The 14,760-nt window shown below is 53.2% G+C and overlaps 1 protein-coding gene across 3 annotated transcripts in view; it reads left to right on the top strand.

The window, feature by feature from the left end:
- Positions 1–14,760, top strand: part of ABCD2 (ATP binding cassette subfamily D member 2) — a 119,703-nt gene that overhangs the window by 60,967 nt on the left and 43,976 nt on the right. For 2 of the 3 annotated variants that reach the window (XM_081211582.1, XM_081211581.1), the window contains one exon: positions 14,260–14,440. In XM_081211582.1, the coding sequence (XP_081067708.1) occupies positions 14,266–14,440 (175 nt within the window). In that variant the 5' untranslated portion in view covers positions 14,260–14,265. Of the gene's footprint in view, positions 1–6,873; positions 8,032–14,259; positions 14,441–14,760 lie in introns of those variants that run through there. The other variant, XM_081211580.1, reaches the window with a different exon arrangement.

The following is a 14,760-nucleotide window of genomic DNA, read 5'->3' as shown; positions in this document are numbered from 1 at the left end:
TGGGGGTGGGGGTAGGGGTAGAGGTAGGGTTCCCTTCTTGGCAGGGAACGGGGCTCCCTAACAACTCTTGGCACCCTTTTCCAACTATAGCTCCCAGAGTCTTTGGGGCCAGTGTTTCCCAACCACTGTTCCGCGGCACACTAGTGTGCCGCGAGATGTTGCCTGGTGTGCCGCGAGATGTTGCCTGGAGGGAGGCGGGCGAGTCGGGCGGCGAGAGGCGGGGCGGCGGCGGCGAGGAGAGGCCGCCCAGCGCGGGGCTCTCGCCGTCTGCCTGCCTGGCTGCCTGCGAGCTCGGCGGGCAGCGCCTCCGTCCGCAGCGCCCGCCTCGCGGCTCTCATTCCCTACCCCTGCCAAAGCTCACCCAGCCAAGCCGCGCTCTCCTTCCTGCCTCGCTTTGCTGCCTCCTCCCCCCCACCCCCAAAGCTTGGAGGTTCCCCGGCAAGGGGGAGGGGAAAAATTGAAACTTACACTTTCGTGCGTCCCTCCCGGCGTGACGCTGCGCGCTGACGTCACGGGGCTGTAATGGTGGTGTGCCTCGAGATTTTTTTCATCGAACAAGTGTGCCTTTGCCCAAAAAAGGTTGGGAAACACTGACCTAGATCACTGCATGCCACCACTGGGAGAAGAGAGAGAGCATAGCTGTCAACCGTCCCTTATTTGGCGGGAAACTCCCTTATCCCAGTGCCGTTTCCCGCTGCTGTCCCGGACTGATGTCCCTTAAATTTCCCGGGTTTCATGCTCGCCCAGCTTGGGAGGGAAGCAGCGGCTCGGGGTCCTCCGGCTCGAGAGAGAGTGCGCACGAGCTGCCGCGTCTCTGTCTCTCCCTTTTCCCCCTCAGGGGTGTGTCATGAGGAGATGGGTGGTGGTGGGTGAGCAGGCAGCCCCTCTCTTGCGAGACTTCTGCCGCGCTGCCAGGGGAAGCTGGAGGCGGCAGCGGCTGAGTAGGCGGCCTGCGGGAGGAGGAAGAGGAGGGGATGGGGAGGGACGCAGAAGGGTGGCGCTTTAGTGGCCGCGGCGACAACCGCCTTGTTAAATAGTGGGTTGACATAGCAGCCGGCACAGCGATTTCTTCAAGTAGCTCTTTATTAAGATAAGCTGGAATAGAACTGACTGCGAACAGCTCAGCCGGCCTGTATTTATAGGCAGCCGGCTGTCAACATTGTAACCACAACAGCCCAGAGTTCCCGCCTAAACTAAGTGCCGCGGACCTGAGTGAAAACTATCTACAGACCTGAGTGAAAACTATATACAGTATATACAGTATCCCCCTGTTGGCCCAGGGTGAAACTACACTACATAACACCCCTCCCCACCGAGATAAGGCGTTAGTTACAATCGTAATGGTTTCCTTATATACAGCACTACGCGTAATGGTTCAATTAGGCACATAAGCATATCGGTTACATTTCCCATACTTAGACCAACAGTGATACCTGTCCAACAACGTAGTCCTTTAAATGAGTTGGGCGCTTGGAAACTCTGCCAGACCGCCGGGGACTGGTAGCCAAGTCCGGAGGGCCACACAGTTCTAGCTGAGGCTGTGGTGCGACCCTAGGTGGCGTTGGAACCAACTCCCCTGGATCCGCTGCTGTGGGTGGAGCCTCCGCAAGTGGAGTGGTCTGAGTCTGTTCTGAGACGGCTTGGTTCGGCTCCACGCTGGCAGTTTGCGAGGGAGGTGTAGGTGGGGCCTCGCCATCTGTACGTGTCTCTTCTGGAGCCGCAAGCGCAGTTGGGGGCACCTCGGTAGTGTCTAAGTCGCCAACCCTGCGCCTAAGCTGGTCTATGTGCCGTCGCCACAAATGTCCGTCTTCGAGTGCCACCTGGTACGAGCGAGGTCCAGTGACTCCCACTACTGTGGCTGGCACCCAAGGGATGTCCCCCACATAGTTCCGGGCAAAGACCTGGTTTCCTGGGACAAATGACCGTGGTGCATTGGCACAGCCTGGGGGTTCAGCCACGGCAAAGTCTGGGTGTAGCCGGTCGAGCGGTGACCTGAGGCGGCGGCCCATAAGCAGTTCAGCAGGACTCCTCCCTGTGGCCGCATGAGGAGTGATGTGTTGCACGAATAAGTATTCGGCGACCCGCTCATGCCAGTCTCCCCGGTCCAGGCGCGCCAGTGCCTCTTTTGTCGAGCGCACCATTCTTTCCGCTTGCCCGTTGCTGGATGGATGAAAAGGTGCTGTTAGGGCATGGCGGATGCCCAGTCCCAAAAGATACCGCTCAAACGTGCCTGACGTGAACTGCGGTCCGTTGTCAGAGACAAGGACATCAGGACACCCATGCGTTGCAAACAGGCCTCGCAGCACCCGGATGACAGCTTCGGGAGTGGTGGAGGGCATCAGGGCGACCTCCAGCCATTTGGAATAGGCGTCCACCACTACCATAAAGGTCCGGCCGTGAAAGGGGCCAGCCAGATCGATGTGCACCCTCGACCAGGGTGTCTTTGGCGTCTCCCAGGTGTGTCCCTTAGCTGCCGGTGGTGCAGGCCTCGACTCTTGGCACGCTTGGCAGGCGGACACCCAGGCAGTGATGGCATCGTCCATATTAGGCCACCAGACGTAACACCGAGCCAACGCCTTCATTTTGACAATTCCCGGGTGGCCAACGTGCAGAGCCTCCAGGACGCGCTGACGGAGTCCCTGGGGAATCACGACGCGGTCTCCCCACAGCAGACAGCCGCGATGAGCTGAGAGTTCATGTTGTCTGGTTGCGAAGGGCTGGAACTCCGATGCAAAAGGCCCTTGTGGCCACCCCCTCCACACCCAGTTGAGCACCCGGCTGATGGTGCGATCCTGGGCAGACGCGGAGGCCACAGTGGCAGCCGATACAGGCGCTGCCGGAAGATCTTCAATCAGAAGGAGCGATGAAGCTGGAGCCAGGTCTTCCACAAATGCTGGAAGAGGGCAACGGCTGAGGGCGTCGGCATGGCCCATCGATTTCCCCGGGCGATGGATGAGCCGGTAGTGGTAGGCAGCCAGGAAAACAGTCCATCGCAGCATGCGTGGTGAGAGGACCGGTGGAGTTGGACGATCACCGGCGAGGAGGCCCGGGAGTGGCTTGTGGTCAGTGATGAGGTCAAAAGTCCTGCCATAGAGGTATTCATGGAACCTCTTCACTCCAGCCACAAGTGCCAATGCCTCCTTGTCGAGCTGGCTGTAATTCCGTTCCGTCGGAGATAGTGTCCTGGAAAAGTAGGCGAGCGGTGCTTCTCTTCCATCTGGAAAACGGTGACTAAGGACAGCACCGATGCCAAAAGGTGAGGCGTCGCAGGCAAGGACCAGCGGCCTGGATTCACTGTACTGTACCAGCACACTGTCTGAAGAAAGGAGAGCCTTGACTGCGTTGAAGGCCGCCGTCTCTCGATGACCCCAGGCCCAAGGCGTCTTAGTGCTAAGGAGTCGGTGAAGAGGCTCAGCCACTGTGGCTTTGTGGGGCAGGAACATGTTATAAAAGTTCAGCAGCCCCAGGAATGCCTGCAACTCCGTTTTGTCCTTTGGGGTGGGGGCCTGCTGGATAGCGCGGATCTTGGATGTGGTTGGATGAAGGCCGGAGGCATCGATAAGATAGCCCAGGAACTCTACCTGTGGAACGGCAATCAGGCACTTCTCCCTCTTTACCTTGAGCCCGGCCTCCTGGAACCTGGTCAGCACGGCACGGAGGCGCTCGAACAGCTGCTGGTGTGAGTCTGCAGACACCAAGACGTCATCAAAATATGGTACCACGCCCGGAAGCCCTTGCAGGAAATGCTCCATAAGGCTTTGGAAGATGCCAGGAGCCACACTCACCCCGAACTGCAACCGGCGGCAACGGAATGCCCCCCGGTGGGTGACGATCGTCTGGGCTTCAGCAGTGGCATCATCGACTGGCAGTTGTTGATAGGCTTGGGCAAGGTCCAGCTTAGCGAAGACCTTACCCTCACCCAGGGAATGCAGCAGGTGTTGGACAACAGGAACCGGATAAGCGTGCTGCTGAAGTGCCTTGTTGATTGTGCACTTGTAGTCAGCGCAGATTCTCACCGACCCATCTGGCTTGACCGGCGTGACGATGGGGGTTTCCCACTTTGCGTGGTCAACGGGCTCCAAAACTCCTTGGGCGATCAGTTTGTCCAGTTGTTCGTCCACCTTAGCCTTGAGAGCAAAGGGAACCCGGCGTGGCTTAAGCTTGATGGGGGCGACTTGTGGATCAAGGCTAAAGGAGATGGGCGTACCAGTATATTGTCCCAAGGTGCCGTCAAAAACCTCGGCAAAGTCTTTGACCAGACCCTCAGTCTCTGCGTTAGAGATGCAGTTGATGCCGGTGACTTCCAGGCCGAGGGCATCAAACCAGTCTAGCCCTAGGAGGCTTGGCCGCTGACCTTCGACCACCACCAACCGGAGCAGGCCCGAAAAATCCTTGAAGGCGATCCGGAACCGGCCAACGCCTACCACGGGAATGTCGTTTCCCTGGTAGTCTCTCAGGTGTACGCGGTGAGAGTCGAGTTGCCTTTTGGATACTCTGGGTACCAGTCTTTTGATGGTGCTCTATGACACGACGGACAGGGCAGACCCGGTGTCGATCTCCATGTCACATGGAGCTCCTTCAATGAGCACCGTGACGTTCAGCTTGCGTCGCGTAGACGAGTCGGTTTCAGATGGGCAGCGGCAGTTGGTGAGAGCGAAACAACTTTCCTTGGCCGACTGGAGTGAAGACTTGAACTTGCGAGTCGATGAAGGGGGGGTGTCAGACGGAGCCGATCGGCAGACCTTAGCGATGTGGCCCCTTCTGGAACACCTCCTACAGATGGCGTCTCTGAATCGACACTTGGCACGGGAATGGTCGCCTCCGCAGCCAGCACATTCCGGTTGGCCCTTGGACTTCTGTTGGAGCTTCCTGCGCTCCCGCTTTGTCTGGTGCACGTCATCGTCTTCACTGGAGGATGCCTCATCACTGCTGGCCTCTTCATGATGCACCGGAACTGGCCCCCTAGCAAGACGCGGGCTGCTGGACTTGCGGATCTCCCGGGCGGAGCGTTCAGCAGCTTCTGAGGCCACAGCCTCCTCAATGGCTTTCTCTAGCGTGAGGTCTGGCTTGGCTAGGAGACGCTGTTGCAGATGGATGTCCCGGACCCCGCAGACGATTCGATCCATCAGGGCATCGTCTAAGTCTCGGAACTCACAGTGCATTGCAGCCTGTCGCAGGGCGGTGGCGTAGTTGTTGATTGACTCCCCCTCTGCCTGGTTCCGGTGGTAGAATGCATGGCGGGCAGCAATCTTGGACGGCTTTGGTGCGTAGTGGTTGCGGAGCTTCTCTTGGATCGTGTCCCATGGGGTTGCCTGGACTGCTTCAGGCGCAACCAATGCTCGGGCCGTCTCAAACACCTCAGGCCCACAGAGGCTGAGGAATAGGCCCCGCTTCCGATCCACTGATACTGCTGTCAGCTCGTTGGCTTGGAGGTAGCAGTCGAACCGAGCGAGGTAGGAGTCCCATGACTCAGAGGCTGGCGCAAACGGCGGTAGAGGCACAAGTGAAGCCATGATTCCGATGCCGGCGTGAAGGGCGATGGATGGAACACAGTGCTCTAGCCAGAACAGTCAGCTCTGAATTGGTTCTGCCCAGTGATTTCGCTCAGTGATTTTGCTCTGTGATTCAGCTCAGTTCAGAGGCTGGCCGCATCTGGCTGTGCTCTGATGTCCATCGATCCCACCCTCGTCGCCAGTGTTAAATAGTGGGTTGACATAGCAGCCGGCACAGCGATTTCTTCAAGTAGCTCTTTATTAAGATAAGCTGGAATAGAACTGACTGCGAACAGCTCAGCCGGCCTGTATTTATAGGCAGCCGGCTGTCAACATTGTAACCACAACAGCCCAGAGTTCCCGCCTAAACTAAGTGCCGCGGACCTGAGTGAAAACTATCTACAGACCTGAGTGAAAACTATATACAGTATATACAGTATCCCCCTGTTGGCCCAGGGTGAAACTACACTACATAACACGCCTCATGCCAGGCTCGCGGGCAGCGTGGGCGAGAGTCTCTCTCCCTCCCTCTCCCTCAGGTGGGGAAGGGCAGATGGAACTCCTTGCGCCAGGACGACGGCAGCCCCGACATGCTGCTTAGCATACCCTCCAACCAGTGCAGCATCTTAATGTAGTGATTTCCCCCTCTGCATCCCTTTCATAACTCTATAAATCCTTTGTCCATCCATAGTTCAAATTCAAAGTCCTTCCAGTGAGCACTCAGGGCTGATTTCCTTAAGAATGGATAGGTTTGATCTTCTTGCAGTCCATGGGACTCTCAAGAGTCTCCTCCAGCATTCAAAAGCATCAATTCTTCGGCGATCAGCCTTCTTTATGGTCCAGCTCTCACTTCTATACAACACTACTGGGAAAACCATGGCTTTAACTATACTGACCTTTGTTGGCAAGCTGATGTCTCTGCTTTTTAAGGTGGATCACATTTGGTCAAAACTCTCCACTATGACCTGTCCATCTTGGTTGGCCCTGCACTGCATAGCTCATAGGTTCTCTGAGTTATTCAAGCCCCTTCGCCACGGCAAGGCAGTGATCTATGAAGCGGGGATTGATGTATAAACTAAGCAAAATCCCTTATTTTGGCTGCTAATCCCTTATTTTCGAGGCTGCTGGTCCCTTATTGACAGCAGTGTGTGTGTGTGAGAGAGAGAGAGAGAGAGAGATGACAGCAGATGCTTTCGACGCTACACCAACCCGGCAGCGGAAAGGATTTCCGCTGCTCGGCTTCGGAATCCCACTTTTTAACCGAGAGCGCTGTGGAGGACCAGAAGGAAAGCGACGCCGCTCGCCGGCCGAGGATTTCCCAGGCCTCGGCGACCAATGAGCGGGCGGCGGGGGCGTGGCTTGCCGCGGCGGGGTGGGCCATGATTCGCCGGTGGTGGCAGGGAAAAAGCCTCGGCTGCCGGCGGACCCGGAGTCATTCCGCCTGGGTCGCGGGCGCGATCGGCGGCGCGGGGGGAAGGGGGCCACGTGAAGATGGGTCTCCCCAGGCCTGGATGAGCGGCTGCCGTCCCTGCGCCCCTCCCTCTGGGCGGGTGGAATAGATAAGCCAGGCAGGAGGAGGATCCCAGGGAAAATGCCCCCCGGGCGCGAGAAATGGAGCCGCTCGGGCGCCGCGAAGAGGGCGGCGTGCTTGCTGGCTGCGGTGTACGGGCTGAAGATCCTCTGCCCGCTGGTCCGCAGGCGGCTCCGGCAGGCGGGCTGCAAGAAGGACCCGCAGCAGAGGCAGATCGCCAGCGGCAGCCGGGCTGATCTTCCTCCGGAGCTGCAGCTGCTGCCTTGCCCGGGTCTCCCCGCCGCCGCCGGCCGAGCGTCTCCGGCGGCCAATGCGGAATTTTTCCGCCAGCTGCTGGCGCTGCGCAAGATCCTCTTCCCGCGGGCGGTGAGCGCGGAGAGCGGCTGGCTGTGCCTGCACTCGGCGGCGCTGGTGTCGCGGACCTTCCTCTCCATCTACGTGGCCGGCCTGGACGGCAAGATCGTCAAGAGCATCGTGGAGAAGCGGCCGCGCAGCTTCGCCTGGAAGCTGATCAAGTGGCTGGCCATCGCCATCCCGGCCACCTTCGTCAACAGCGCCATCCGCTACCTGGAGGGCAAGCTGGCGCTGGCTTTCCGCACCCGCCTGGTGGATCACGCCTACCAGACCTACTTCGCCGACCAGACCTACTACAAGGTGATCAACATGGACAGCCGGCTGGCCAACCCGGACCAGTCGCTCACCGAAGACATGGCCATGTTCTCGCAGTCGGTGGCGCACCTCTACTCCAACCTGACCAAGCCCATCCTCGACGTGGTGCTCACTTCCTACACCCTCATCCAGACGGCCAGGTCCAGGGGGGCCAGCCCCATCGGGCCCACGCTCCTGGCCGGGCTGGTGGTCTACGCCACCGCCAAGGTCCTCAAAGCCTGCTCGCCCAGGTTTGGCAAGCTGGTGGCCGAAGAGGCCCAGCGCAAGGGCTACCTGCGCTACGTCCACTCTCGGATCATCGCCAACGTGGAGGAGATCGCCTTCTACAGGGGCCACAAGGTAAGAAGAGGAGGAGGAGGAGGAGGAGGAGGGGACACAGGAGCTGGGTGACATCGGAGACAGGAGAGACCTCTCAGCTGTAGTACTTGGCAATCCCTCCTCCTGCTGCCGCCCTCATCCCTGGGAGAGTTGAATTCCTATGACACCCAGACCTGTTTACAATATATGTTCCTGCAGGCTTAGTAAAGGAGTCTTGTTTTTCTCCTTTACCTGGAAAAGGCCAGAGCAAGTACTGGCAGTAGTAGCTTAACAATCATTAGCTCTCTCCCTTTAATACGTGCTAAGTACTCTTTTCTTCCTACAAAAGGGTGAATTTCCCTTCTGTTGCAGCCACAGTGGCTGCAGAACCTGAGGTTTGGGATTAATTAATACAGAATAAAAAGGCCACGGACTTAGCTGCACACTCCCATGTGAATCCCATTTTCTACTCTTTCTCTCCCAGTTGTTTGGATGACTGATAGTGCAGGCCTATGCATGATTAACTCAGAAGTAAATCCATCATATTCAGTAGGGCTTACTCCCGTGTAAGAGTGCCAAAGGCTGCAATTCCTAAACCCTTACTGGCAGGTAAGCTCCACTGAATTTAGAGGGACTCACTCCTGAGAAAACACATGTGAGGGCTAAGCATAAAATGGGCTTTGTTTTCATTTGTTTCTTATAGACTGTTCCTATTCTTTCAAATGTACTGGTTGCAAGAAATCATTTCCCCTCCCCCTCCTGTCCCACGCTGATCAATGCAGCACTTTCACTTGGCAGCCTGGGGAAAACTTTGCTCTTTCAATGTGGACAGCAATACAACCTTTGCCATTGATCTGCGTAGCTGAGCAGAGATGCAGCGCTGCAAAGTCTTTAAATAGCTCAGGCCAAAGTGTTGTGGGTGCTTTAACAACTAGTTACATAAAATGAATGAGTACTGTATTTTTAAAAAATCAAGGTGGCAAATGTATTCAGTGCGCATTTTAAAAATTTGTTTTAATGTGGGGACACAGTTTTCCACCTTAAAAACAGGCTCTTCTTTTGTCACTAACCTGGACCTGGGTCCTGCTTGCACCAGAACTTCTTATGCTGTCACATTGGTCTTTAGCACAGGTGGAAGGAGAAGAAGTTGTCTTCCTTGGAGCAATACAAGGAGAGACTCCCGTCACCATCATGGCTGTGCTGATGAACAAGGAACTGGCCTAGACCTAGAGCTGGTGCAAGAACAATGCAGGCCTGACTCTTACCAGCTGTACCTCCAAATTCTCCCAAAATGTTGCTTTCTCTTAATGGGTTAGGAGAGCTGGAAAAAATTAAAATCTGGCAACCAATGTGCCCTTTGGTTTCAGATAGTACATGGGTAAACGAGACTAGAAAACCCAGAACAAACTAAGCCTCCTAGAACAAAATAATACATCAAGGAGCTTAGTTTGGTCAGAATTGAGTAAACACTTCCAGACTTAATGCTGAATACATCACTTCTGGTAAATGAACCACCATAGACACTGGAAGGCTGTTAAAATTTGTGTCCCGGGCTTTTTAGACTCATCTACCCATGTACCATCTGTACCAAAGGGGTGCATTGTTTGCCAGATGTGAAATATCTTGGCATTCTTTTCATTTCTCCTACTATATGGGGACGCGGGTGGCGCTGTGGGTTAAACCACAGAGCCTAGTACTTGCTGATCAGAAGGTCGGCAGTTCGAATCCCCTTGACAGGGTGAGCTTCTGTTTCTCGGTCCCTGCTCCTGCCAACCTAGCAGTCCAAAAGCACATCAAAGTGCAAGTAGATAAATAGGTACCGCTCCGGCGGGAAGGTAAACGGTGTTTCCATGCACTGCTCTGGTTCGCCAGAAACGGCGTAGTCATGCTGGCCACTTGACCCGGAAGCTGTACGCCGGCTCCCTCGGCCAGTAAAGTGAGATGAGCGCTGCAACCCCACAGTCGGCTGCGACTGGACCTAATGGACCCTCTACCCTCTCTCTACCCATGTACCAAATGAAACCAAAGGGCCGCATTGTTTGCCAGATGTGAAATATATTGGCATTCTATTCAGCTCTCCTACCCTACTATCTGGGGACGTGGGTGGCGCTGTGGGTTAAACCACAGAGCCTAGGACTTGCCAGTCAGAAGGTTGGCGGTTTGAATCCCCGCGGCGGGGTGAGCTCCCGTTGTTCGGTCTCTGCTCCTGCCAACCTAGCAGTTCGAAAGCACATCAAAGTGCAAATAGATAAATAGGTACCACTCCAGCGGGAAGGTAAACAGCGTTTCCGTGCACTGCTCTGGTTCACCAGAAGTGGCTTAGTCATGCTAGCCACATGACCCGGAAGCTGTACACCGGCTCCCTCGGCCAATAAAGCGAGATGAGTGCCGCAACCCCAGAGTCAGCCACGACTGGACCTAATGGTCAGGGGTCCCTTTACCTTTAGCTTTACCCTACTATCTAGAATAGATGTTTTCTGGCTATAGCCTTCCTAACCCTTTAAGGCTATGCAGGAAATAATTGATATGCAGCCATGGGCAAGTTTAGCTGTCAGCGTTTGAGGAATTCGCAGTTGACTTGCAGCATGTGGGCATGTGCTTGGTGGTGCCCACTCAACTGCTTGGCGTGGGGAAATGTGGCACTGCTGGCGATAAGTGCTTTGATGTGGCACTCGCATATGCAGCCATCACAGTTTGTACCAGTTTTAGCAGTCCTCTTGCAACTTACAGTGATTGTGTGTGTGGGCATCACGTGGAGGCAGTGGTTCATATGGTCAGAGCGTCCACACAAGGCGATGAAGAACCCATGCAGCCCCACAAGGGATTGCATGTGGGCCAATGGGAGTCTGAACCAAGTCTCAGGCTCATTCAGAGGAAAACAGAAAGGAAAGTTGATCAAAGGAATATTATTATCTGAGTGTATAACGGAACCTATACCCTGGTCCTGAATGGGGTAACTGTGCCCCTGAAGGACCAGGTGCGCAGCCTGGGAGTCATTTTGGACTCACAGCTGTCCATGGAGCCGCAAGTTAATTCTGTGTCCAGGGCGGCTGTCTACCAGCTCCATCTGGTATGCAGGCTGAGACCCTACCTGCCCACAGACTGTCTTGCCAGAGTGGTGCATGCTCTAGTTATCTCTCGCTTAGACTACTGCAGTGCGCTCTATGTGGGGCTACCTTTGAAAGTGACCCGGAAACTGCAATTAATCCAGAATGCAGCAGCTAGACTGGTGACTGAGAGTGGCCGCCGGGACCACATAACACCGGTCCTGAGAGATCTGCATTGGCTCCCAGTACGTTTCCGAGCACAATTCAAAGTGTTGGTGCTGACCTTTAAAGCCCTAAACGGCCTCGGTCCTGTATACCTGAAGGAGCGTCTCCACCCCCATCGTTTAGCCCGGACACTGAGGTCCAGCACCGAGCGCCTTCTGGCAGTTTCCTCATTGTGAGAATTGAGGTTACAGGGAACCAGACAGAGGGCCTTCTCGGTAGTGGCGCCCACCCTGTGGAACACCCTCCCTTCAGATGTGAAGGAAATAAGCAGCTATCTTCTTATTAAAAGACATCTGAAGGCAGCCCTGCTTAGGGAAGTTTTTAATATTTAATGCTGTATTGTTTTTAACACTTGATTGGAAGCCACCCAGAGTGGCTGGGGAAACTCAGCCTGATGGGCGGGGTATAAATAAATAAATGATAATAATAATAATAACAATTGTTATTATTGTTATTATTAAGGGTTAATCCTCTGAAAAATAACGGACTGCTCATTTTCACATTCAGCAACTATCAGGTACCTAAGCCTATATCAGTTATGCACTTAAATAGAGCATTCCCCACAAAAACAGAGTTGAGAATTCCTGTGGATGATGTTTCGCCATACTTCAAATATCACAGCTCCAGGCAGAAGCACACAAACATTATTAAAAGCAATTTTTATAATCAAGTTTGACTGAATCAAAGCTCCTAGAATTCTCTGGCCTAAGCAAGACTTGCAGGTCTGAATTTAAAAGCAGCAACAAAGCCATTAAGTTATAATTTGCTTTTAAGTTATTTATCCTTGCCTTGGCTCCTGGTTTGTATTTTGATGGAGTTAAAAATAACAACACAATGTTTCGTTTTAATTTGAAGATGGGTATTTGCTAAAATCACCATTCATTTGCAAACAGCAATTCTGATTCATAAATATCTGTACTCGTTATAAAAGTATTATCATCATCATCCATGCTGTAAGTGATTGAGTTGATGCTAGCATTAACTGGCCAGATGTTCAGCTGGTATATGCTGGTAGAGATTCCTTAGCCAAGCAAAATGAAGAGGGTTGCAGGATGTTTAAAGGATTAGCTCTTATTCCAAAGCAGCAGTGTCCCATTAGGAGCCAGAAAGTGTACCTTGTTCCATAACATTACAGCTTGAAAGGATGCCATAGAATAGTGGAAAGATCTACACTAAACTTGATGGAGAAGCTGTAGAATGGGTAGAGTTGCAATGAGTCACCATTTTATGTGACTGAGGAGATGGAGCTTAGTGGTAGAACATATATGGTGTCCCACGTTCAACCCTCTCACATTTCTATATAGATATGGAAGCAGGGCTGAGATGTACTTCTGTCTAATACCCTGGAAGTCTTCTGCCCATCAGAGTAGGCAGTATTTGGGCTATAGGTACAGCCCTCATGGAACTGGGGTAGGTTGCTGTTGGGTGTACACACCTTGATTTGCTGCTACGTAATATGTGAAACAACCAGGATCAGGTGTCTTGAACCAACAGGTCTACCTATGTTACCATATTAATACAAAGGTTGCTTTTCTGGTGGTTCCAGATGGGAAACAAAGTGGAAGGATGAGTGAGTAACAATCTCTTGCCATACTTATTATCATTATCTTACACGAAGCCTGGGAATTAACATATCTCCATTGGTGGCTGTTGCCCATTAGGATTGGTAGGAGAGAAGGCAGTAAGTAAAACCAGAGTCAATTCATTCTAGTTTTGTCTCCATCCTCCTCCCTGCTGAGTTCTGCAAGAGCAACTCTGAGGCTAAGGTAGATGAAGCTGACAAGCGGTGCCACCTCACTGGACTGGTTGTAAGAATTTGGGCAAGCGGGTGGGGATTGGGTGAGGGCAGGCTGGGGTTGGTAGAGCAGTGCTTTCTTTGCCTTAATGTTCCATCCTCCGCTGCATATCTCACTTCTAGGAAGATATGTCCAAGCTACCCAATTTGGGTTGTTGAGCTGATCAAAACTACATATACCAACTGGGACGCGGGTGGCACTGTGGGTAAAACCTCAGTGCCTAGGACTTGCTGGTCGTAAGGTCGGCGGTTCGAATCCCTGCGGCGGGGTGAGCTCCCGTCGTTCGGTCCCAGCTCCTGCCCACCTAGCAGTTCGAAAGCACCCCTGGGTGCAAGTAGATAAATAGGGACCGCTTACTAGCGGGAAGGTAAACGGCGTTCCGTGTGCTGCGCTGGCTCGCCAGATGCAGCTTGTCATGCTGGCCACGTGACCCGGATGTGTCTTTGGACGGCGCCGGCTCACGGCCTCTAGAGCGAGATGAGCGCACAACCCTAGAGTCGGACATGACTGGCCCATACGGGCAGGGGTACCTTTACCTTTACATATACCAACTGAGACCCTGCCTAACAGTTTTATTTATTTATTTATACATACATACATACATACATACATACCCCAACCATCTGGCTGGGTTTCCCCAGCCACTCTGGGTAGCTCTCAACAGAATATCAAAAACACGATCAAACATTAAAAACTTCCCTAAACAGGGCTGTCTTCAGATGTCTTCTGAAAGTCAGATAGTTGTTTTTCTCTTTGACCTCTGGTGGGAGGGTGTTCCACAGGGCGGGCGCCACTACCGAGAAGGCCCTCTGCCTGGTTCCCTGTAGCTTTGCTTCTCGCAGTGAGGGAACCGCCAGAAGGCCCTCTGTCCTGGACCTCAGTGTCCGAGCAGAACGATGAAGGTGGAGACGCTCCTTCAGGTATACTGGACCGAGGCTGTTTAGAGCTTTAAAGGTCAGCACCAACACTTTGAATTGTGCTCAGAAACGTACTTGGAGCCAATGTAGGTCTTTCAGGACCGGTGTTAATGGTGTACTAAAAGCCAGGTAAGAATATGAGTCTACTTTCTGGTCACCTGGTGTTGCTGGTTTCTGTCTGTCTCTGGACAGATATATATTCACTTGTTTAGGCTTGTCTGTGTAAAGTACATACATAATCACATGTACCATGCTCTTATCAATATTTGCATTTTTAAACTGCAGGTAGAAATGAACCAGCTACAGAAAAGCTACAAAGCTCTAGCCGACCAAATGAACCTCATTTTGTCCAAACGCTTATGGTACATCATGCTGGAGCAATTCCTGATGAAGTACGTCTGGAGCAGCAGCGGCTTGATTATGGTGGCCGTACCCATCATCACTGCGACGGGATTTGCTGATGGCGGTAATAACATTTTATTGAACGTGAAACGTTTTGTGTGGCGGTTTCGTCCCAGTGGGATTATCTGGAGGAGTCGGTCAGGAAGGTGTCTACATATTCTTAGCTGCAGCAACCCTGTGTCTGCCCAGCATTGTGTGGCAGTCTCAGAAAGAAAGAGAAAGTGAGATGAATTCTAGCCAGTTCATACCGTGTAATCAATACATTAAACTGACTTGTGCAAACACTATTTATTATATTCAGCATTTAGTTATCGCCTATCCCTCTGCAGCAGTGGATATATGCAAATGGGGTCTGAAACAAACCATTGAATGGGCAGCCTGACA

This window comes from Podarcis bocagei (genome assembly GCF_964188305.1).
Source record: "Podarcis bocagei genome assembly, chromosome: 10".
Lineage (NCBI taxonomy): Eukaryota > Metazoa > Chordata > Lepidosauria > Squamata > Lacertidae > Podarcis > Podarcis bocagei.
The sequence above is the reverse complement of the archived record's forward strand: the minus strand, read 5'-3'. Positions and strand labels throughout refer to the sequence as shown.